This window comes from Eleginops maclovinus, chromosome 9 (assembly GCF_036324505.1).
Source record: "Eleginops maclovinus isolate JMC-PN-2008 ecotype Puerto Natales chromosome 9, JC_Emac_rtc_rv5, whole genome shotgun sequence".
In the NCBI taxonomy this organism is placed as follows: domain Eukaryota; kingdom Metazoa; phylum Chordata; class Actinopteri; order Perciformes; family Eleginopidae; genus Eleginops; species Eleginops maclovinus.
The window spans coordinates 2,946,092-2,969,872 of NC_086357.1; the positions used below are offsets into that span (position 1 = coordinate 2,946,092).

Sequence of the window (23,781 nt, forward strand, 5' to 3'; positions counted from 1 at the left end):
GAGACTGTGATGCTACATCCTGATGACATCTTCACTCAGTCTGCAGCTCCTATTAGCCAATCACATTGCATCCTCCATCATAACTTCTGCCAATAACTTTGTAAACTATCGCAGTATTTTCGAATTGGACCCAATTAGCTAGCACAGCATTAATGACAAGCCTGATAAATATTTAAATGTATATCTTGTGCTTAACCCTAAACCGTCCCGCTATCTGAAAAACGTATTTCCGGGATCTTTGAACAAATTAAGATTCATGTGACCATTTAAAACTATAATACAAACAAAAAAAAGATTCTACAAAAAAATTAAAAGGTGAAACGTCCTAGATGTTGCCTAAACTTAATTAATAAATAATAATGTATGTATTTATTTATTGATATGCATTTGACTCTTGGGTCTAGCCATTTAGTTTAGCAGCAATAGAATATAGCGTCGCTGTCCGATGAAAACCTCGTATGTCCATTTTTGCCGATTTTGAGATTTTACGATGGATACAATGTCCAGGTTCATTTCCGTATACAGTATGCGTCATGTACCTAAGTGACCAATGAAAAGTTGTGAAATCATGTCATCTGATTTTCAAGTATATCCATTTGGTGTCAAAGCTGTCAATCACGCCGCGTATCTCCCGCTCTGTGGAGCCATCTCAGCTGTCTCGTGTCATCTCATTAGCGTCTCTGGAAGCGCATCATCGGGTAGCTGAATAACACTTTGAAGGTAAGGTATTTCGTTTTTTTGTCAACTGTACTCAAGTTTAATCTAGTTGCAATATATTCACAACTGTTATTTACCGGTAGGCCTAAATTATCTAGATTAAGTAATTGTCATCTAATATTTTTATTGTGAACCTGGCTGACGACGAACGTAAATGTAGTAGGCTAGGCTAAACTCTCCAGAGGCTAGCCTACTTCTCCACAGATTAGCTTGCTTGCTGCTTGCTAGTTGGTAAATAAACTCAGTGACATTGATACGATTCAAACAAATATGTTTTTTTCCAGAGTTTAAGTGATGAAATTATAGACTGTAATGTTACTATCGTGATTGTCACTAGAACATGCCTCACTCGTACCGCTTGGTAGAGGCTGAGCATTTCCAACACTATACCCAACTTGCTACGATTTCATTTGCGGAGATGTTAACGCACGGATTTCCGAAGTGAAGCTATGTTGACAGGGCATAGCGCTACATTTTTTCTGATATGGTTTTCTCCCTTCCTTCAGGATGTCTTTCTCTGTTAAGGAGCTGTGTGAAATGGTCAATGTCAGCTATGATAGGGAACTTGAGGCGAACGTGAGGGTCAGCAATGAGGAGGAAGGTCTGTAGGAAACTAGAATTGAGTCAGCCAGACAGGAAAGTCTACACTGTAGGCTATTCATTACTCTAAATGGTTTCCCTCTCTGTCATTCTTAGATTCAGTTGAAAGTGACGGTGGAGATACAGCTGCCAATGAGGGTAAGTACTTTAGGCTTAAATTATTTTTTCTCCCAGTAGCAGCTACCTACTATTCTGCAACCCAAAGCATATTGATGTGTTGCACATTAAGATGAAAGCCTGCCACACTTGTTGTTCTGATTCCCTTGATCAAGGAAGGAATCCAAATACTAACTCATCAAGTTGTATGTTAAAAATGATTACTCATAGAGAATTCAAAATGAATAGTTACTGTACGTTTGCTGGTCAAAGCTAATGATGCAAGCTCAGTTCTGAATTATTCAAGCATTGTAGTGTGCTGAATGTATTATATTTTTGTTAGATTCTCTGGAAAGTGATAATGACAATCTCACTGAAAGTGACAGTGAGGGTAAGTATCTTATTATTCTCATTCTCAGATTAGGCTAAACTACAGCCTCCACCTCACATTGGTTTGACAGACTAAAGCCCATTACTAATTACAAATCTAGTGTATTTAATCAATTATGAGTCAAAATGAATGCAATCTTATATCAGAATGATGTCATAAGTACATTTGTTGTACTAAATGTGTTCCTCTATATTGCTCTAAGACTCACTTGAACACGATCCTGAAAATGACCCGGATTACACACCTGTCAATGAAGGTGAGTAACTTATTGTCAATTTGTTTTTTTACATTTCTGTAAGCTACTAATGGGCTCAGCCACATGCACACACGCACACACACACACACACACACACACACACCACAGCAAATGCCAAACTTTAATGCATGCCTACACACTGACACACATACTCCCACATGCTAAGAAACCATGTAAGAGAAATGTGAATTTGTGAAACATGTTTTCTTTTGTTTTTCTTTTAATCATATGAAGATGCTGTTGCTGTTGACCGGGGAAGGTCAAGGAAGAGGGCCAACCCAGACGCTTGGAAGGGTAACATCCAGAAAAGGAGAAGAATGAGGGGCCAATCATATCTTGGACGGAAAAAAAATGAATTCATCAACAAAGAAGAACGAAAAATGGAGGGGCGGTGCCTGGCTGAGTCCTGCCAGAAATCCAGCAAACTACACTGCACCGAAATCGATGAAGGGAAGAGGGAAGAAATATTCAAGTATTTTTGGGGGAAATTGGACTGGAAAGAAAGGAAAATCTACGTGAAGTCACTGGCGGAGGTTAGTGATGTCAAGCGGCGCCGGACAGAAGCGGTTCAGTCTCGGAGGTCAGCATCTCTCTGTTGTTTTTTATGTGTTGATGGTAGAAGGCTCAGAGTTTGTCAGCGGATGTTCCTGTCAACCCTTGGCATCAAGCAGTGGAGTTTTCTAAAATGGGTTGGAAGAAGAGAGGAAAGTCCTGAGAAGACGGCAAGAGTGAGGGTGAGGACAGAGGAGCGGGACTTCCTAAAGTCCTTTCTTCTTGATCTGCCGAAAGTACCATCGCACTACTGTAGGTCCTCCTCTTCCAAGATGTACCTGGAGCCGTTATTCAGGTCAATTAATCATCTCCACTCACAATATAAGCAAACATGTGCAGCCAACGGCATCCAGCCTCTGTCAAGACAAGTGTTCAGTAACACCTTTAAGGAATTAAATCTGTCATTGTTCCATCCAAAGAAAGATCAATGTGACACTTGCTGTGCCTTCAAAGCCGGTAACATCGAGGCTGCTGTGTGGGAGGAACACTGCGTTAAGAAGGACGAGGCACGAGCAGAAAAGGAAAGCGACAAACAACTTGCAAATAACACCACCTTGGTTGCATGCATGGATCTGCAGGGCCTTCTCCTCTGCCCAAAGCTTCAAGCGTCTGCCCTCTACTTCAAAATGAAGCTCGGTGTCCATAATTTTACCATCTACAATATGGCATCACATGAAGCGACAAATTACCTTTGGCATGAGGGTGAGGGGGGGGTCTCTGCCAATGAGTTTGCCTCCTGCATTGTGGACTATCTTGAAACACACCCCACTTACACTGAATTCATTCTTTGGAGTGATGGGTGTGGTTATCAAAACCGAAACCTGGTCCTGAGCAATGCCCTCTTGAAGTTTGCCACTGAAAGAAAAAAGCAAGTGACGCAGAAGTACCTTCAAAGAGGCCACACACAGATGGAATGTGACTCGGTGCACAGTGTGATTGACAGAAAATTGAGGAACCGAGATGTACATGTTCCAGCTGAGTATGCTGCAGTCATTCGGGGAGCTCGTTCAAGTCCAAAACCATACGAGCTGAAGTATGTTGATTACAGCTTTTTCCAAGACTTCAGCAAAGTGAACATCTGCAAGTCAATTCGACCTGGTAGCAAAGTTGGCGATCCTACGGTGCATGACCTCCGAGCAGTCAGGTTTGTACATACTACTTTTTCATACATGAAACATTAGCCATATCATATTAAAATATTTTGTTTTAAAAATCTAAACTTGCTTTTGGTTCCCTCCTTTCTCTGTTCCCCAACACCCCTCTTTTCTTTCATCTCTCTATTAGATACAATGTGGATGGCAGTATGGAGTTCAAATTACTCCACTCCGACAACTGGCAACCCTTCACATCCCCATCCCTGAGGAAGACGTGTGTCAGCGTGGCCCCACTCTATACATCCCCCCAGAAAATTAAAGCACTGAAGTTCAAGCACCTTCAAGAACTGAAACATGTCTTACCGAAGGACTTTCATCCATTTTACGATGCACTTGACCATGAATGATGGTCAGCTCAACAAACAATTAACATACACACCACTATTGAACGTTATTTATGTATTTATTTATTTATTGATAAAAGCAAGTGTGGTTTTTCTGACTACCTAGATAAATGTGTTATTGATTAATGAAATGTTAATAAATAGAACAAGTTATTGTTTATGTGCATGTTTCAAATGACTTGGTTTTATCTGTTGAACTCTTGGAATTCCTATCTGCTAATCTGACAGGAAAGACATGATTAAAATCTTGCATTTAGGCAAGTTGCTATTTTATAATTCCACCTGTAGTAGCAGTAGTGAGCCTAATTAGTCGTGCTTGAATCACCTGAAGAAGAAAAGGGAATAAACAGGAACGGGCTAACTGGAGTTTAGTGAAATGGCAGCTTCATTTTTCATTTTCTTTTCTGCAATACAGTGCCAAATAAATATCATTTTGATGATAGCCTGGTGAGACAATAGCTTTCCTTTACAGTAGGCCTAACTTTATCGCTAGAAAAAGTTTTCCCCTTGTCGCCTGAGACGTAGGTCTAGGAGTGGAGGAGTGACGTTAGACCTACCGTAATTCATTTTTTTGGCACGGTAGGTCTCGTTACAACCTCTGTCTAGCTTGTTAGCGTACTGATTCATTATCCCATAGTTAGCAGGAGACATAATTATGAAGGGACAATGAATCAGTTCACTGATTTTCATACTGACAAGATAAATAGGCTATGCTCAGTTTATTAAATAGCCTTAGGTTGGACGTAGGCTATTTAATAAACTTAGTGTAGCCTATTCATCTGTCAGTATGAAACGCGACTTGCCCATTCATGATCGGAAGAACGCGTATCGACCACCGTTACTGTAAAATATGCACGTATATCCATTTAAACTAGATTTTGGTAAAATGTGAACTATACCTTCACACTGTCAATATTACGATTATAATTAAAGATGACATACCAAGTATGACAACGCTACGTTCAACTGCTTTGAAATTAGGGTGTTTTTTTCATTTCCTGAAAAGTAACCGTTTTGGATGTACGTGAGTTTCATCGGACAGCGACGATAGGTAGAAACATCTGTACAAATCATTTTTTTTGGATCAACAGCTCCATAAGCAATGTTAAAATAAATATAAATCACCACCAGGATTACAAACATCATCCACAATAATAATAACACTTTTTTTTTTTGTTGGCACTAACACTGAATAATAATGCTCCTTTAAAATATTTCCTATCTTCTTGTATGGTGCTGAGGCCTGAGGGGTCGCTCCACCCGCAGTATAGGTGAGTGTGAGGTGTGTGAGCTGCATGTTGGAGGTGGATGTGAGTGACATCCTGTCCCGCAGAACAGGTGACACCCCCGCACTGAAGTACATGCTCCACCTTGTAAGCTGTTTTCTTCAGAAAGGCATCCTGCCGGCTACGCCCCAAATCCACAGTGTGCCTAGACATTTTTGGGGGGTTTATTTTCTATTTTAGAAATAAAAAAGCAACACAAACCCGTCAATGTTTATCACACTATTATTCTATATTCATGTCTAAATAAAGCTTCCCAGCGCCACCCATTGGGTCTTAAGCGGGCCAGAGTTGATATCAGTTTGTCTTAACTCCCGCTTTTTATTTCCATATGCCACCTCATTATTTGCATTTACTTTCAGCAGAGTGACGGTAAGTGTTGTCAACCTGCGCTGAGTGGATTTTCCAACCCTCTTTTTTCCATTGTTAGGATATGAGCTGTGGGACATGAAGCCTGAGCCGTGTGTTGTCAGGATCCCATCTAATCTGCATGTTTGTTTCTTAAACAGGGCATGTTCACTTATCCCCCTTCCTTCTGCTGCAAATCGACAGGAGATGCAACCCGGGAGAAGAGCAATAAAACAAACTCTGGCTCTCAAAGGTGCGCGCGGCTTTGTAGCGGCGCGTTTTGCCTGTTAGCTGCACATCCTGCGCCTTTTCATCTGTCAGTTATCCCCCTCATGTTTTGTCATTTGCTCTGTATATTCATTTGTCGCCTGCTATTTTGTGTGTCTTCAATGCCTGCGTTACACCCGCGGTTGTAATTAAATTTCTCCCTCAAATGCGACAAAGGTTTTTTTTTTCCCTTCCTGTTTTTGTTCTGGGATGTGTTTGATTGCTGATGTTGAGACAGTGTGCAGATCCTGCAGACTGCGGAGCAAAAGGCGGGGATGTGAGCTCTCTGTGGCCGCAGCAGGGTGATGGAAACGGGGAGGAATCGCCTGCAGAAGGAGGCCTCGAAGGAGGTCTGGTAGTCAGCTTGAATCCTTCATTCACCGTGCATAAGAAGTGGAATCCATCCGGCCTGCAGTGAGGGATCATTCTAGGAATTTAGCATCTGTAATACCTGAAAACATCGCATCCATTAAGCTTAAGAGGTGCGCAAAAATCACATGCATCATCAGCATTAATTGGCTTTTATTTGAACGAATTACCAGCTTAATTCCCTGCTTTTCATTTATTTTTAGCCTCGTTAATTCCATTATTATTGTTTCAGTGTAGCCCACACTGTGCAGTGTGCTCTCAGAACGAAATGAGCAGCGCCCCCTAACGTCCGCTGGCTGACCCTGCACCTCACTGCACAGTAAAGCTCCTGGGCCCAGCGGTTAGTAAACAGTTTCTAATCCCACAGAGCCGTTTCACACCCCTCGAAGTGATCACTGCACACAATCACAACTGTAAATATTCATTTCTGTGTGAATGATTGCAGGATTTAATTCACATGTTCGTTTCTGCGCAAAAGGGAGTTTAAGACTGAATGAGTGTGGATCGAAGTCCAGGTTTAGAGGAGGCAGGAGTTGTCAGATGTATTACTTAAATGTAGAAATACCTGATTTGTAGGAAATTACAGGAAGTAAAAGTCCTGTACTAAAATGTTACTCAAGTAAAAGTACAAAAGTATTAGTATGAAAATATACTTAAAGTAAAAGTAGTCATTATGCAGATTGGTCCATTTCAGAATAATATATGTGATGTGTTTTTATTATAATTATTGATCTATTGATGTGTTTATCAAGCTAATAAAGGTGGGATTAATTACTTTATTTTCTGATTGGTATCATGTGAAAATAATCCAGGAGTAACTAAAGCTATTAAATAAATGTAATGGAGTAAAAGTACACAATTTACCTTTGAATTTTAGTGGGGTAGAAGGACAAAGTATAGCAAAAGAAATCTCAAAATAGTACTTACAAAGTAGTGCACTTGATTACATGTACTGTAGTTACTTTGCCCCACTGTTTAAATCACATGTGAGTTGTGTGTAACAGGGGTGTATGATGTGACTGAATGAGAGTTGATGGAAGTCCATGTTAGAGCAGCAGTGATGGATCACTACAGACTCCTTGTGATTTATTTTTTTCACGTCAATTTCTTCTTTATTCCCTGAAATACTGGCTGACTCGTCATTTCTAGCTCATATTCTACATTTCTCCCCTCGTCCCAATCAAACGGCTCTGTGCTCAGCCTGTCAGCCTGCAGTTTAGTGATGTAAAAAGAAAGGATAAGAAAAGGAGGTCAGGCTGAGCCCGGCGGGATCAGGGCAGCTGCTCCCTGACCGGTCCCCCCAACACCTACTGCACCCCCCACCCCCCCACCGTACACTGGCATTCAGCTGCAGAGTCATTAATAGGAAGTAATGATGTAGCCCAAGGTGCGGCATCGCCACATAACACGTCAGAAGTGGGCATATTGTTGGCTGCATTATGAATCTGCTTACTGTAAATGAAACACAATACTCAGACTGCTGAGGTTTGCAGTAAGGGGCTATAGATGCATTCATATATGTATATAAATCCTTGTATACATCCTGCTGTGACAAAAAAATAATAAAAAATCCCTGATTGGGATCAATTAAGTATATCTTATCTAATCTTAATGTCTTTACCATCATACATTCTGTATTTTATCTATATTAAATAAGAGTATTAATATGAAAGGGTGGCGTGTCCCAAAATGAAGGTTATTTTTATGGTAAATAATAACTTTTGAAAATATTCTTTAGGATGCATTTTGCCAAATAAAAATAAATTCTACTTTGAAACAATGGGCTTAACTGATCTTTAGATTATTTTTTTTTCTCCCTTTTACTCAGAACATGCATTTGAACGCACCACCATTTTCATTTTTACACTCAACATCCCCTCTTCTTCCAGCAACACACAGAAACCCACCTCTGTCTCAGGTTATCATAATGTAATCGCGCCATAACGCACTTGTCTGCCCAATTAGCTGAAACAATTATTACAACTTTGACTTTAATTACGTCTCAATTTGCCGCGCTGCTCTGTAACACTGCAGTGATTACAGCCCTGTGGCCCTGGGCCTTCAGGGCCGCGCTGATTAGGACCTGTCAGCTGCTGCACAAGCAGGCAGCCATGCGTGATGTGCAACATGACCCGCTGTTGTTAAACCATGTCAACATGTTAACCTGAATTCCCCAGTCATTATGGGCTGAATTGCCCACATAAGAAAAAAAAAATGTACACATATGTGTGTGTAATTGAAAGAAATAGTATTTTCTCAAGTCTATTAGCAGGGAGCCTGACTGGAGTTCGGACAATAGAATAGTCAATGAGCTGCAAAAATGCTGAAATACATGTTTATTGACATATATTATGCTGGAATTAAAGACTGATGCAAACCTGTAATAACTATGATGTAATTTAACTAAGTACATTTGCTCAAGGACTAAGTAGTAAACTGAATCACTTTACCTGAGTATTTTCACATTATGCTTTTTATTTGCAGTTTATTGCAGCCTCATTTAAATTGACACACATTATAATATATTATGATAGGTTAAGCTACCTAATTTGTAAAGTAATTCAAATAAACCCTACTTTTACCAAGTGCAACATTAAAGTGATGAACACATACATTTGTCTATAATCAAAGCATTTTTCTTGAAATATCTGGTGTTTAAAATGCTTTAAATTTGCATAACGCTTACTTTACTTCTGATCTTAAAATGTTTTTTAATGCTAGTACTTTTTTACTTTTACTTCAGGAGAAATTTGAATGCAGCACTTTTACTTACTGAGTATTTTTACACTGTAGTTTTGCTACTTTGATTAAGGAATTAATTTGAGTACTTCTTTCACCAGTGTAACCATTAAAGGAAATACGATGAGTCATGGGTTGATTAAATGTAGACCAGCAGAAATAAAGAGATTTGACAAGAGGAAGGGTGGTGTTTTGGGAGGGCCAAAAGGTTCATCTGAAGCACATTTGATCCTTGTCAAAATATATTGATTCATGTTCTTTCAGCAGACAGTTGATGTCTTCCTTAATTTCTGACGGGCCATCTGCACTGAGTGATGAGGGTGGACTCCTGTTCTCTGGAGGCCAACACATAATATGTCAGGGATCAAAACATCAGTTATGAACTATGAAAACACTCTGTTACACTTTGTATGAAGTAAAAGTCAATAATTCATTATAATTGGCTTATAACATTTTATTACTATTGTATAAGCCCTTCATATGTATAATGACACATGTATTATGACCTATAATGTCAAGTATCATAACAAAAATAATTTCTGGTCACTTTTAGATTCAATATATTGTTCCTCTGTACTAAAAGCGAACAATAAGCATGTTTAGTCACTTATAGTTTCATGATAATGCATTGTAAAAGTGATTATAATGCATTATATAAAGGTCATAATGGTGGAATAATATTAGAATATGGAAAGAAATGTCAGCAAGCTTTTTTGAAATGTTGTGACTTGACCATATGTCATTAAAAAAACCTATACAAGTGTGCTTTGATTTATTATAGAATTATGAATATTTATGAGTGCAGATAACACAATATGTTAACAATGAATTATAGTCTTGGGAGTCATAGAAGGTGCTACCCAAACCTCCCTGAATGATAATTTGTAAAAGATGATCAGTGATGTCGGAGTTGAATGCACAATGCAGAGCAAATGCTCCTCATATGTTTCATCCTGTAGGTGCTTGCAGATGAGGCGTGTCCGAGTCCTGGCCGCAGACCGGGCCTCAGGTTTTTCTTATGAATTTCCCCTCAGCCACAATCAGTGCAGCCGAGTTTCCTTTGGTGTATCCAGAGGTGAATAATTTATGGGAGGATAAAAGCGTTTTTGGTAGAGAGCTAGACAGTCAGACAGGAGAAGGAGGCTGCCTGGCTGGGAATCCCCCCCTCCCAACCCCCATCTCAACCCTTCCACCCCACCTCGCCCACTTGCAGCGTGGTGGCCTTGCACGATGCCTCCTCGGACGGCTGCTTGAAGTGCAAATCTGTGTTCCAACTTGTTCCCGGTGCCTGTCAGCATGTTTTCCTCTTGTCAGCAGCAGCAGTGTGGGCCTGTGTCACCCCCGCACCGCCGCTGTAACAGGATCATTGACAGGCCAGTGACACTGCCCAACCACATAATGGAAACCTATTGATTTCTGTCCTTTTTCCCCCCTCCTTTTCTCAAACAGGCAGTCTGTGGCACTTTTGAATAACTGGCAGAAGGACAGGTCATGATCAATGGCTCTGATCTCTGGACCGCTGCTGCCAAAAACACAGCGCTGACAAAAATAAGTCCTGTTAGTTAATGCTCACTTTCTCAGGGAACAGCGTCATTAAAACTGACACGCGGTTAAAGGGAAGTTCTGATAGTTTGAAGTTGGGTTCTGTGAGGTATTATGTAGTGACTTTATCACCAACACTGAAGAAACGGCAATGTTGTCTTTATTAAATGTAATATGTCAACAGATTTCACATGACCGAATCATAGCGCAATAATATAAAGATAGACCTATTATTTATTTAAACTCAATATTATTGCTTTCAACTAACATCAAAAGTTACATACATTTCAGTGTTTTGATGGCGGTCAGAAGTATTAGCATGGGAGCTAAGCAGTGTTCTGCTGTGGATGGGGGCAATAGCAAACACCCCTAAAAATCAACATCACTAAGCTATTTTTAGAATATTTCCACAGGTTTACTTTGCTGTCAAACAGTCCTTTATGACATCTGACAACTTGAGCTATGATCCTTACACAACCACTATAGACTCCATTGACATAAATAGTCATTTTAAATCACAAAACACGAGAGCTTCTGGTCTACCACTGCCTCGATCAGTTAATTTGTTTGTGTCACTTTGGTAAACACAACTTAACCAGAGTCACGGAATAACACGTACTGCTGCTGTCCACAGTAGTATTGCTAAGCTTCTTGCTAGTTCTCCATTTAGTTTCTCCAAATCATGGCGGTGCTAAAAGCCATCTAATACTAAAATCGAAGAAAGATAAGAGAATAAGAGAAATATACAAAATACAAAGAAAATCCCATAACTATTCAAATTTAAAAATTCTAAAAACACAAAGTGATTCAAGCTTTCCAATATTCCCTTTTTAATCAGCTATCAATAGCAAGTGCTACATGTGTGAATAAAATGCAGGTTGTCTGTGGTGTGTATACAGGGATTGGCGTTTGCCGTTTTAATGGAGCAATCTCCAGGGAGGAGCCCCCCCTTTGATACCCATGGCAGTGATAAGCATGCTTTTGCTGCCTACCATTGGACCCCCATGGCAGATGGCGAGTGAGGGTCCTGCAACAACACATTTCTTTATGTCGGCCTTGTCCCTTCTCTCTTCAGCCATTGGAATAATGAAAAGCCCAATTCTGGTCATGGCTAACTCAATCTCATTATAATCTCTCCTTTTTTATTCATTCGGCCCCTTGGGATGCTGTCTGCCAGCGATGTGGCTTTCAACCTCCAGAGAGAACATCTTTTGAAACAGCCAGGAGACCTAATGAAGTCACAGAGTGCCACAATTATTTCCCAAAGAAGGAGCATTAATGTACTTCAAAATTCCCTCTGGAGAGGCATGATGACAATTGGTTTGTACAGCTTTGATCGCTGCTTTAAATACTGCCCAAGATAAACTGCAGGGTTAGCCCCCTTTGCCACTGGTAAGTAGAAAACCCAGGAGTGGCTATCAAGCACTGGATACATCAAATACTGCACCTCTAACGCTAAAAAGTGGAGTTTAAAATAGCACATAGCCCTAAAAGTACTTCCTGTTGGGAATAATGGCGCAGCATCATACAGAAGTCTGAATGTTTCACCCTGATGAATTGAAACAAATAAAATGTGTTGTAGGCAGGGGAATAGTTCATCATGGAAGGGTCAACTCCAGCTGATGCTGAAAGTTGTGTCTGTGCTCAATAAGGGGAGTTGAAACACTGTATATTAATAAAAACTGTAGACAGGGAAGTAAGCACAGAGTAATAAATTACATGATAAACACAAGACAATTTAAATTGTCATTGATAAAATGCTCCAGAAATGTATTTAGTAAGCACATCTTTTTATTCAATTTGTGCCATTAGTATTCTCTATGTTAAAGGTTATTTAAAGCAAAAACAAACATGGCTACTGTTTCTGCCCAAATCCTAAAATATCACTTCCTTTGCAGCACATTTTGTTCCCCTTAAAAGTCGGGAAAAAAAGATTTGTGAATTGATGACTGTGGCTGATTTAAAAATGATAAGAATTACCTCGACATCTGGCTATGGCTTGCTGTTCTTTGTTCTTTATCAAGATCCCTATTAGCACTAGCATGCTAACTTAGGTGTTAGCTGTTTCAAAGTATAATGATATTTTCACATCTGTCCCTGATCCCGGTCCAGGCCAATAAACTCCAGATTGCCCTTACAAGCAGGCTTTGAAAATCTTAGAATGCAACAAAGGTATCATTCCCTGATTTAAAGTAAGCCTATAGAATTATGATGTCATTTCGTAAAGTTTGTGTTTTAATGGACTGACTCCTCAGCCTCTCTGCAAATACATTCAAATGTTACAAAGCTGCAGCAGAATAACATAACCTTACTCATAGCTTTTAAATGCCTCACTGTTTGATTTCTTATTTTCAGAACAAAAACACCTTTTCTATCCCGGGAGAAATTGGGTTTGGTGAAAATTACATAACATTACAAATAAACAGACAAACATAAAAAGTTGGTGACATTTTCACATTGTACTATAATAAATACAATGTATATTACAATTTATATATTGTTGAATACTGCTTTATATTGTGTTAACAGAAAATTGGCCCTTCAATAGTGTTTTCTTTATCAGATAGCTTATAGATTCTTTATCTTCATGGTCATCCGTATGTTTTCTACTCTCTAATGCCGGTTTATTTTTTCATCTCTATGTTTAGATGTTTATATTATAGATTTTTTTATTTCTACTCTTTTAATTTCTAATTATGTGCTGCAATTTCCCAATTTGTGATCAATAGAGTATATCTTGTCTTTTATATAGTGGCATTAGAACTAATAAGATATAAATGCGGGATTGCACTTCAAAAAGGTTGGGCTGCTGAGAGTCCTTGTGCCAGTCTGCCGCTATAAACACTTGTTTTTCTGGTCTAAGTATACTGAATCTATACTTTCAAACAAAACCATAAAATAATAAATAAGATTTGACAGATAATTTATTGACATGAACATGTTATTAATTGAACACAGATATAGCAGCATATAACATATGAATACTGGGATCATACATTTGAATAACTGTAGATTAGTGTTGGCCAACCCATCGTGACATCAGTGTTTCTGGTCGGCTCTCCACATTGACATTCCAAAAAATAAACCTAATTCTTTGGAACACAATAGTCACCTGACGTTGAATGTCCAAGACACCCAAGTGTTTTGTTGTCAGACAGACAAACAAGGTGAACCCTTAGCTAAACCTCTCCACAGAAACTGTAAATAATCTCTTCATTTTAACTGGTACCCAGAAAACTGTACTGCACATCTTCCCTAAAACTGTATTTACGAGGCCATGGTGTAATTCCCAGATCTACATCCAGCTGTTAATGTATCTCATCTAATAATCACAAATAAATGCTTGACTTTATCAAACTATTTCAGAATAATTGACTTAATCTAAATAAAGATACCCCTCTGCATCACACAGGTTTACAATTAATACCACTGATATACAAACATCTACAGTAATATTAGAATCCAAGCAATACTAAACTATCCAGCCTGAGTAGAGTAAGGTTTATTTTATAGAAATTGTAATATTTTAACAACGTGTAAGTGTCCACAATTTTAGAAAGTTGGATAATCCAAGAAAAATAGATAAATACATTGAATTACATTAGGTAATTAAAGCTAAATATTTAGGGTTTTTTCTTCTTCTTGCATTCTAGGTGTTGGATTTTTACCATAATATGATGACTATCATTGGAGAGGCATGATTGAATAACACACACATTTCTATTTATTTTTTGTATTACTTTCTCTAATATGAAAATTGAAATCTTGGAAATGAAATGTTCTAGTAACTATTTAGGATAATGGCAACCTGAGTTGAGTCTTTTGGCGTCGACTCAACCACTTCCTGTAAGTGCCATGAAGAAGGAGAAAGAAGGACAAAGTGTTTGACAAGATGTCCTGGCAAAAGACAAAGTGCTACCTTCCAGTGACAAACCTTAAAATAAAATTCAACACATTTCAAATGATTTGTCATCTTCACCTTGCATAGCCATTTCCCTGTCTGAACGTATGGAACAGTCTCTGCATCCGGCAAAACAAGCACCAACTGTATGAAGATACGTTTGGAATACAGGTTATGGGATTGAAAAAGAAGGGCCAGTGGTTTTACAGAATTTCAATACCTTCTTAGTCATAGAGGGATTTGGACCTAATTTTAGGTCCAAATCTTCAGGAACGCAGATCTGTTTTCTTGTAATAAACAGAGTTTTGTCTTTACCAAAAGATGTTTATTGTGGCTATATCGAGAGGCGGTTTCCAGATGTTATACTGCTGGTTGAAGGTTAAGCAGAGGAACACCGACAGAACAAGCTGTCCTAACATCTTGAACGCCACTTTGATTAAGAGAGATGCTCTGTGTGATGCAGACACAGCGAGGTGAACTAGAGAACAAACTAATGACAGACCGGTGTACACTGCTTATCAAGACGTTATTTTATCTTGTCTCTAAAACAAAATGAGACATCAACTTAATTAGAAAGTGCAGGCTTTCTTTCTTCTCTTGCCAATATAGGAGTGGCAACGCTTCCATTATTCTTTCTCGAGAGTAGAAATTGTCTTTTTCTGACCTAAATTGTCTTTAAATATGTTGTATGTTGGAGGAGCTTGGGACTTTTCATTTAATCTTGAATAAAAAGTAACAAGGAATTCAGAATCTTTTACATTTTCTTAATTTCATAATGAATAGGATTTTGCATGAAATGCTTATGACAAGGCACTTCTCTTTATGAGAACAACATTTTCTAAAATTACCATTCTGCCCTGCCAGACCATTGAACAAATGTTTGATATCCATTGTTTTGTCTAACTTTTCTAGCAGTCAATATATATAAATCTTATAAGCTTTATTGGCTAAATATAAGGCAAACCATAGCATTAAAATATCCTATATATAAAGTTTTGCTTATTTAAACAGTTATACTAATATATAATTTTAAGCAGTGTGAGTTCACTATTTATTTCTAGGACTAAAACAGTTTATGGATTATACATATAAACAATGTGCAAGTTCAGGCAACTGGGAAAACTCTACTGGAGGTCTTGGTGCTCACGACACATTTTCTGATGAAGACCCAAAACCTCCACCATCCCGGTCCCTGACTGAGGCACGCTGATGTGCAGGAGGTGCCTCTGTAAATGCCTGATCCAATCCTCCTGGATAGACAGGGGCCCCTGGAAGACCAGGTCACAGAACCTGCAAAGAGAGGGGAAGCCCATCACTGATTGTCTCCCAGTGTTCGAAGTAAGCCATTTTTTATTCTATTACTTGATTTCTATTCGGACTATAAAGCGATCTATCTAGATATAATCCTTATGTTTATGGATTGGCCAGGGGGGTGTCAGCAACATTTTCGATTATAACAAGGTAAAAGGTCTGCCCGCTGTCAGAAATGTATGTTTCTGGAAGAGGACCGCCTTTGAATCGCATTAGTAGAGGAGAGAACTCTAGAGAAGATTCTCTTCTCCAGAGTGGGTTAGTCTTTAGGCTTCTGTCCAACATCTTGGACCTGTGAACCAAAGAGCCTATGCTTCCATGTTTACAATGGGATTGTAATTCTCTAAGGGTTATGATTAGAGTTAGGGTTAGGTCCATCACTGTTTCCAGCTGGTCTCTGGTTCACTGGTCATGTTGTTGAAGATCAGGCAGGCAAGGGCACTGTGTACATTATCTACAGACTTTGTGTGAATTTTGACAGGGTAGTGTCGGCTTCAACCCAACTCAGATTTTGTGCACTTATCAGAAAAGGACAATCGCAACATTTGGCTGCTTCTTCCTCTCAGTCTTTTCAATGGCAGATTGCAACTGGTCGGATTATTACTGTTAACATTCAACAATAAATTGTAGCCCTCTTGTTTTTTCACCTGGCAATGAAATGTTTCCTGTGTTCAACAAACGAACCGCAGCTGCTGCAGATCATTGGACACTGTTTTCACAACTTTTCACAACCCTTCCGCTACGTAGCCTGGTTGGCAACCATTGAGGGTAATCAACCTTTTGACCATCATGAATTCACCATCTGGGAACTCATGGTGCTCTACATTTTTCCATGTGTTAGTGTGAACGCACTCAAAATAGCAAGTATGGTAATGGAAACACAGCAAAGAACAGGCTGATTGATGCTCTCGTTAAAAGCAAAACCAAAGAGCAGGATAACTGCGATACAGTTGTCCATGCCTGGGCCGAAAGGCGTTGGAGTGTGGAAGCTGATTTGGGACACTGGGTCTTTTACATCTTTTCAGGGTATCAGATTCAGTTTGTCCCTAGATTCTGGTTTTGGATGTAACTGAAAAGGGTAGGGATGTCTGGTCACAATTTTGACTGGTGTGCTGGCATATGTATTTAATTTGAGGGCTACATATGAGATATAACTGGGTAGGCTACTCTCACTCACTCTTCCACAAAAGAACATTGGTTAACCTTCAAATCTTTGTACCTGCAGGTGAGCGTGCATATCTCAGCATCTAAGGAGGGTAAAATCTTCTTCTTTAGCCCGGGCCTTGGCTTCTTCTGTTTATAATCATCGCCTAAAAAGACAAGAATGTGGATTGCTTAATCTGAGGGAATTTATTAAGTGATCACTGACAAAAGGCATAAATAAATAAATCCAACTATTGCAATTAATACTGATGTTTACTTTTCTAGTTAACATGCATTTTAGATGGGCCAATTTATCTAATGTCAGAAGCATTACTCACAAATACGAACCACTTGATTCATGTGCTGAAAACACACATTTGATGTCAACGAGACACATTTGCTGACATTTTGCATGTGTACCTGGTTCTTGAAAAAGGGCAAACCTCTTCCTGTGTGCGTAGGCTCGAAGATGACCAGAAAGCCTGGGGAAGGTGTCGTTACACTGAATACAAATCTCTTTCGAGTCACATTCATCTGCAAGATAGAACAGTGAAAAAATAATAACTCAAAGAGAGAAAGGCAAATGTAGAAAAGTTATGTGATTATAATATCTGTTTGCTCTAAAACAGCTAAATTAGACACTGCATTTTCAAGGAGAAAAGCATTGTGGGATAGTGTTTGAGTTCATGCAGTAATTTTATTATCAAGCAAACTGTTATTCCCAGTGTGCGCTAAAGTCTTCTTCCACCTGCTTTCATTCTAAGGAACTGATTTGCACTCTCCTATTTGAAAAGTGTTCCTGTTAAAGTATAACACAATCTGGTGTCTTCGGGGGGGCTATTTTCACATACACCACCTCACGAGTGTCACAGAGAATTCATAAAAAACATGAAGAAAATTCACAGATGTGTTAGTCCTATGACAGAAAACTGGCAGAATGTGCTGTGAACCATTTCCTGTTAACTTGAAAATGTGTAAAGAAGTTATCCCAAAAGATCTTTCAAAATTAAAGTCCAAAACCTTTTTGAGCTTTAAAGAATGCTTAGAAAAATCTCCATAAGTATTCATCAAAAATAAGGTTAATATCAACCATGTAATTTGCCAATGAAAATATATTAAATTATATTATTATTAACACCCTCCTTATGTATCTGCCCCTTGTATATCTGATCAGTTTTTAGTACAGGAGAAACAAAGCCCTTTTTGTGAGTACATTACAGATGTCACGGTAACACCATAATAACCGCAATAACCACACAATTTAGTTTAAAATAGAACCCAACAAAGAGTCATTTCATTTTAAATCTTTATCTTTCATCTTATTTTCCTCAGAACCTGAATAAAAGTTTGTTTTGGACAGACATTAAACACTATTGTGGGAACACGGATGATGGGCTTCAACTAAACATCAAGAGGACCTCATGGTTTTTTAATATCAACTTCAAAAGCACTTTGGTGACATTCAGTGTTTTTTTTTCCACAAATCAAATGATTGTGGACTATTGTTTAACTGACCCCCACCTGCAGTTTATGGGTAATGACATATTGAAAATGTGTAATAAAATATTGATGAACATCAGAGAACTGAAAGCTAGTGTATACACAATTAATAGCAGACTCCCCTGCAATCTAACACAGCTGAACATGTTTGATGTGTAAAAATCACAGAATGATCCAAGAGCAAGGTACTTCCAAGAAAAAAGTGGAGTTCTGCAAATGTTTCATATCTTGAAAGTGATTTTTCCAAAAATCAACAAATCGGGTAGATAAATGCTGACTTTTGTATACAATTTTAAGATTCATTTGGTTCTTTACTCTCTTCTCCTTTGAAATCGACTTGCAAAGACTTGAAACTTACCTAAGATGCTTTCCAATTAATTTAAAGGGGCCCTATTTTTTCTCATGTTAATGTTCATATCAGTATGTAGCGTAGTTCATCATCGCTTAGGGATGTCCCGCCCCTTAGCCTGTCACGTGTACAATGTGTTCGAGCACTAGCCAATAGCATAGCGAGTGTTACATAGTGATGTTTTGGTGCATGAAGCCCAAATGGCCTGACTCGAGAGCAAAAGTGCCCATACCTCGGCGCATAAAGCATGCAGACCTGAGCATCCTTAAGCCCCGCCTCCGCTCTCCTGCTCTCCGCTCAGTCAGAGTAATCGAGAGGAAAAATAAGCCTGTATTCGGCTTTTGGAGCATTTTACAACTTTAAGACCCTAAACTGGATAACTGGATAGTTGATTTAGTTAGAACAAACATTATCCGCCGATTTACAGATGCCACTTTCCAAATGTCAATGTGAAAAAGTATTACATCACAGACTTACAAAGAAGTTGTAGTACAACCAAATTTGCATCAGTGTCCGGGGCACGTTCTGGGGCTTGGGGAGAGAAACTCCCTCTGGAGGGAACGCAGGGATTTTAGCCTTTGCAGACCATTGCACATGCACATTGCACATGCACACAAACATAACACCACTACTGGAAAGGGAAAACCCCCAAAAGCATAATAGGGCCTCTTTAATTACTTTATGTACAATACTATTACTGGGCTTAATAATACAAAACCCCCATGTTAAAGAAATATCTTTACCATGAGCCCATTTTTTCTCCACACTGGTGATCTGGGTTTCCTCCGTGGTATCTTTGGATGGATCACAGAGCTCCCTGGTCCCATAGGTTTCCTGGTTGTGTCTCGCTGTGGGCTCCATACTTTCCTGTCTTATTTTGAGAAGATCAACTAAAGTGCTGGAAGGGGCCTTGGTGTCTATTTGTGCTTCAGCCTCTGACTCCTGAATTGGTACCAAGCCGTCCAACATGACATCTGGGCTCCTATTTTCATGCTGGATCTTCAGTGGGATGCCCATGTGCATCAGGACCAGACTATTGCTGCTGATTAACTTCTGAGAGACAAAGGATGGTGGGGGGAGCTGGCTCTGGAGGATGTTCTGATGTTCCCTTTTTTCCTGCAGCAGTTTATTTAAGATGGACAGTGGAGACTTGCTGGTGCTGGTTGCACTTCTACCAATCCGCTTCAGGTGTCCCCTCACATGGTTGGAGAGGCCGGTCTTAGTATCAAACCACCCGCAGCACAGCGGACATGTGTGCTCTCCTTGGGTTTCTGGCTTTACAGCTGCAAAATCAGACATGTGACAGTGTTAATGCAGTTGCTCCCTGCCTCTTAATAAGACAGTCAGTTTGAGCTCATTGTTTAGCTTTTACTCTACTGTCAGAAAGCTTTAGAAAACTGAACGTGATTGACCTGCTCAGCACTAAACGGTACACAGACAGAAACTAACTGGTTATCTATATTATAAATTGAACTTTCAGCAGATTAAGAGCTGGATATACAGTACATATATATAATGACACAAAACTGAGCTAAAAGAGCAACTGCTGGATGTCTGAAAAACTACTATGCCCATTCAAACTAAAATATATATGTCTTGTGTTAAAAAGTGCCATACATTGCAGTTTGAAGTGAAATGCATTAGTAACCCATTATAAAAGCCATGTACATCACTGTTAAATTCAATCCGACTGCCAACCAAGAAAATTGGACGAACTGCAAAATTCAGAATTACAGTATGTGTAATTACAATATTTTCATTGAAGTGAAAAAAAAGTAATATTATAGGAATGTCAACCTTCTTAAATATCTCTTCATGCCAAAAGCGGCATTTTAAGGTTAGAGAAAGATTGCTGTTATTATAAATAACAACCCCGAGATTTTATGCTAGCATCTGCAAGGCTGCAATCAGATTTGCCCATAAGGATATTGCTAACACATAATTAAAAAGTATAATGTTCATCATATATGTTTAACATATTAGTTACAGTTCAGGGTGGAAGAGAATGTTCTGTACCACATGTCATGGCAATCTAAACTGAGGATGTCAAGACCTTACACTTTAAAAAACAGAGTAGTGTTGAGTTGTTGGAGTTAAATTGATCACATTATCGTCACTAATGCTCGTACCTCTCCTCATTCTCCTCATGCCACAGGGGATCCTTCTGCGTATCGGAGGCTGATGGTCGTGCAATGCCACCTGCTCCGGTGAAACCATGTGCCGAGCGTTATAGCTTAAGCCGACTCGGTGGAGGTGCCCTCGCACGTGATTGGACAGACCCACCCCAGACTCGAACATGGCGGGGCAGTACGGACAGGGCCTGTGTTCTACCCCCTGTGGGGGCAACATATCAAAGCTGTCCCTTGTAGACATGCAAGGCGACCGTGGGGAATCATCACACACTGTGGTTTCAATGTACTCCTCTTTGATTACGAGCTGTTCTATGTCGCTGCAGTCTTCATCTCCACCATCTTCAGTCTTGTACAGGCTTTGGTCTTTGGCTGAGAACTTCTGCCTCTTTGTGAAATACCTTCGAGCGTACGGGTTCCTCACATTCTGCCTTTCTAAGAAGCTGCCTGTAGCTGCACTGCTGTCATCACTGGAGTTCTCCCTGCCCTCACAGCCTTTCTCTAACTCCTCATCTGCTGCACACCGTTTCCTGAGCCTCGAGCAAAGCTTTGCCGATATATTACCGTTCATGTTGTCAATAGTGCTATGCAAGGGTGTTGACATTTCTCTTATTGACAGAGAATTTTGGTTCGCTCGCGGTTGTAAACTCACGTTTTTGGGGTGGTTCTCGCCACCCTGACAGAACATCTGGTCTAATTTAAGATTTCTGGCTGATGGTAAAAAATCAGCGGTCGCAGGACGGATTGCCTGCTTTGAGCTGCCAAAAGCCTCGCAGTCATTGTTTCCAGAGTCTCCTTTCACACAGGTGAGATCAGTTGCCACATCAAAATGTTGCTGTAGGAGTAGTTTTCCATGACTGTCGACCCTCCATACAGACGGTGACGGCATGTTTTTGGTGCAGCACTTTTTGTCGTGTTTTTGAACATAAATGCCCTCTATTGTACTGGAACGGTTGGGGAAATGGGACGTTTTTCCGAGAGTCAAGAGATTTGGTTTAGACATGGCAATTTTTGGCATGTTGGCCACCTTTTTATAATCACCATAGTTTGAACGCAGCTCGGAACATCTTTCCATTATTACTTTGTTTCTGCTTGTGAAAAAACCCCTCCTACGCTGGTCCACTTCCTGTGCACCATCATCATGAGTAATTTTCCTGTGCTTAGGCTGGTGTGTATCGAGGTGTGTGACATGTATGTGTGCTTCAAGTGCCTGCTGAGTCAGTGTGATGTAGTTACACTCCTCACAGAAGTAGTAGTGCTTCAGATTATCATGTGTTTTGGCGTGCTGGACAGAGATCTTAGGGCAATTACAGCCGGACACACACTGAGGGCACTGCACTCTGGTGCCCCGCTCTTCGGATTTGGTGTTTTTGAGACCTTTTATTTCCTTCATAAGTTTTTCCAGTCTGTCTCGGTGAATAATGATGTGCCTCATGAGGGAGTTGCTATCACAGAACAAACGCCCACATTCCCTGCATATAAAGGGCTGAGAGACACCCTCACTCTTCACCTGATTATGCTTGCCTAAATGATACATCATATGTCTATGGAAATGTCTTCTTTCCTTGAAATTAACATTGCATATCGTGCATGAAAAGAAAAGTGGCTCTTGTTCTACTTGTTCTGTCTTCAGCTGTTCCACTTTTGAACTAAAATTGTCTTCATCTTCAGGGTCATTTCCCTCATTACAGCCTTCCTGCGCTGTGCTATAAATGTGGCGCTCTGTGTCTGAAGCTGTGCTCGTAGAACTGTCTCTGAGCGGCACGCTGGAATATTTAATATCAGATTGAGTACATGAAGAATCGTCTTTGTTGGCAGTGTCAACATTTCCAACATCATTGCCACTGGTGAAACGGAGGTGTCTGGATGTGTTATTTAAGCTGTTGTTAACCTTTTCCAGAGAGCCTGACATGCTTTTTACATGTGTATTGTGCTTCCTGTCCCTCTGGTGCATCACTTGGGTCTCCAGCCTTCTGTCATTGTGTGAGAAGCACTCTCTCGCTGAATCCCATCTGATTACTTCAGCATCGTCATAATCATCCGAGGAGCTTTCTGACCATTCTACGTCCCGTCGAGATCTTGTTTTCATTGTCTGTTTTGTCAAAGGTTGGCTAATGTGCATTTCCTCGCCGCTGTCTGCACCTGACAGCGTAGAACAAGCCAGTTTGGACTCATTCTCCTCCGAGTGAGACGATGGCGTGTTGACACCTGGCTGTGTGGCCGGTGTTTTTCCGACGGGCCCCGCTGTGTTCTTCCAAGCGTCTGATTGAAGCTCACTAGGTGGTGGTAACACCTCGGGCCTCGTGTCCTTCTCCGCTTGCCACGCGGCATCCAGGACATTGTTGGATAAAACAGTGCCTTTGTTCAGGACACAGTGTACCTCTGAGGTGGGGTGTGAACCAGGTCCATTAACAAGTGCTCCTGAAGGCAATGAATTGCCTGCATGGGGAACAGCAGGGACACTGCTGTATACAAATGGATTCGGCTGGGTTCCATTTAAAGGGTTTTCGTGTTCATCTGAGGACAGACCTGCAGCATTGTTCTTCAGGGACAAAGTGTGACTCAGTAATGGCTCCTCAGTATGACCTGGGCTGTCACACACGGGCTCCACGTCTTTGTCCTCTTGTGCATTTGGCTTCAGATCTGACATAGTAGCAATACTTTCTGAAATATAAAAGAACATTATGAAATCGTTAAATTAACTCTTTATTTCTTATAATAACAAGCAAGCTCAATAAAGCAAACAATTTCTTACAATAAAAATAATATTATCCTTTATTTGTAAAGCTC

General features: G+C 39.9%; 2 protein-coding genes across 5 annotated transcripts in view; one reads left to right on the plus strand and one right to left on the minus strand.

Moving 5' to 3' along the window:
- Positions 1–466: 466 nt before the first annotated feature.
- Positions 467–5,053, plus strand: LOC134869304 (uncharacterized). 4 transcript variants are annotated; one of them, XM_063890825.1, is made up of 7 exons: positions 467–720; positions 1,224–1,318; positions 1,414–1,455; positions 1,757–1,804; positions 2,007–2,060; positions 2,295–3,756; positions 3,897–5,053. In XM_063890825.1, the coding sequence occupies exons 2-7, from the start codon at positions 1,225–1,227 to the stop codon at positions 4,111–4,113; spliced, it is 1,917 nt and encodes a 638-aa protein (XP_063746895.1). In that variant the 5' UTR covers positions 467–720; position 1,224; the 3' UTR covers positions 4,114–5,053. The 4 variants fall into 4 exon arrangements, with proteins under 4 accessions (XP_063746895.1, XP_063746896.1, XP_063746899.1 ...); XM_063890826.1 differs by lacking the exon at positions 1,757–1,804 and having other exon boundaries at positions 468–1,318; XM_063890829.1 differs by lacking the exons at positions 1,224–1,318; positions 1,757–1,804 and having other exon boundaries at positions 471–720; positions 3,897–5,052.
- Positions 5,054–13,596: 8,543 nt separating this feature from the next.
- znf644b (zinc finger protein 644b) overlaps positions 13,597–23,781 on the minus strand; it is a 29,605-nt gene continuing 19,420 nt past the window's right edge. The window contains exons 3-7 of the mRNA XM_063891804.1: positions 20,992–23,655; positions 19,606–20,145; positions 17,434–17,547; positions 17,090–17,180; positions 13,597–15,849 (exon numbers count right to left, since the gene is read on the minus strand). Of these exons, the coding sequence (XP_063747874.1) occupies positions 15,684–15,849; positions 17,090–17,180; positions 17,434–17,547; positions 19,606–20,145; positions 20,992–23,641 (3,561 nt within the window). The 5' untranslated portion in view covers positions 23,642–23,655 and the 3' untranslated portion in view covers positions 13,597–15,683. The remainder of the gene's footprint in view (positions 15,850–17,089; positions 17,181–17,433; positions 17,548–19,605; positions 20,146–20,991; positions 23,656–23,781) is intronic.

Coding starts and splice junctions, on each gene's coding strand:
- LOC134869304 (XM_063890825.1), top strand. CDS start 1,225: ATGTCTTTCTCTGTTAAGGAGCTGTGTGAAATGGTCAATGTCAGCTAT. Junction 1,319..1,413: donor GGTCAGCAATGAGGAGGAAG/GTCTGTAGGAAA, acceptor TGTCATTCTTAG/ATTCAGTTGAAAGTGACGGT. Junction 3,757..3,896: donor CATGACCTCCGAGCAGTCAG/GTTTGTACATAC, acceptor TCTCTCTATTAG/ATACAATGTGGATGGCAGTA.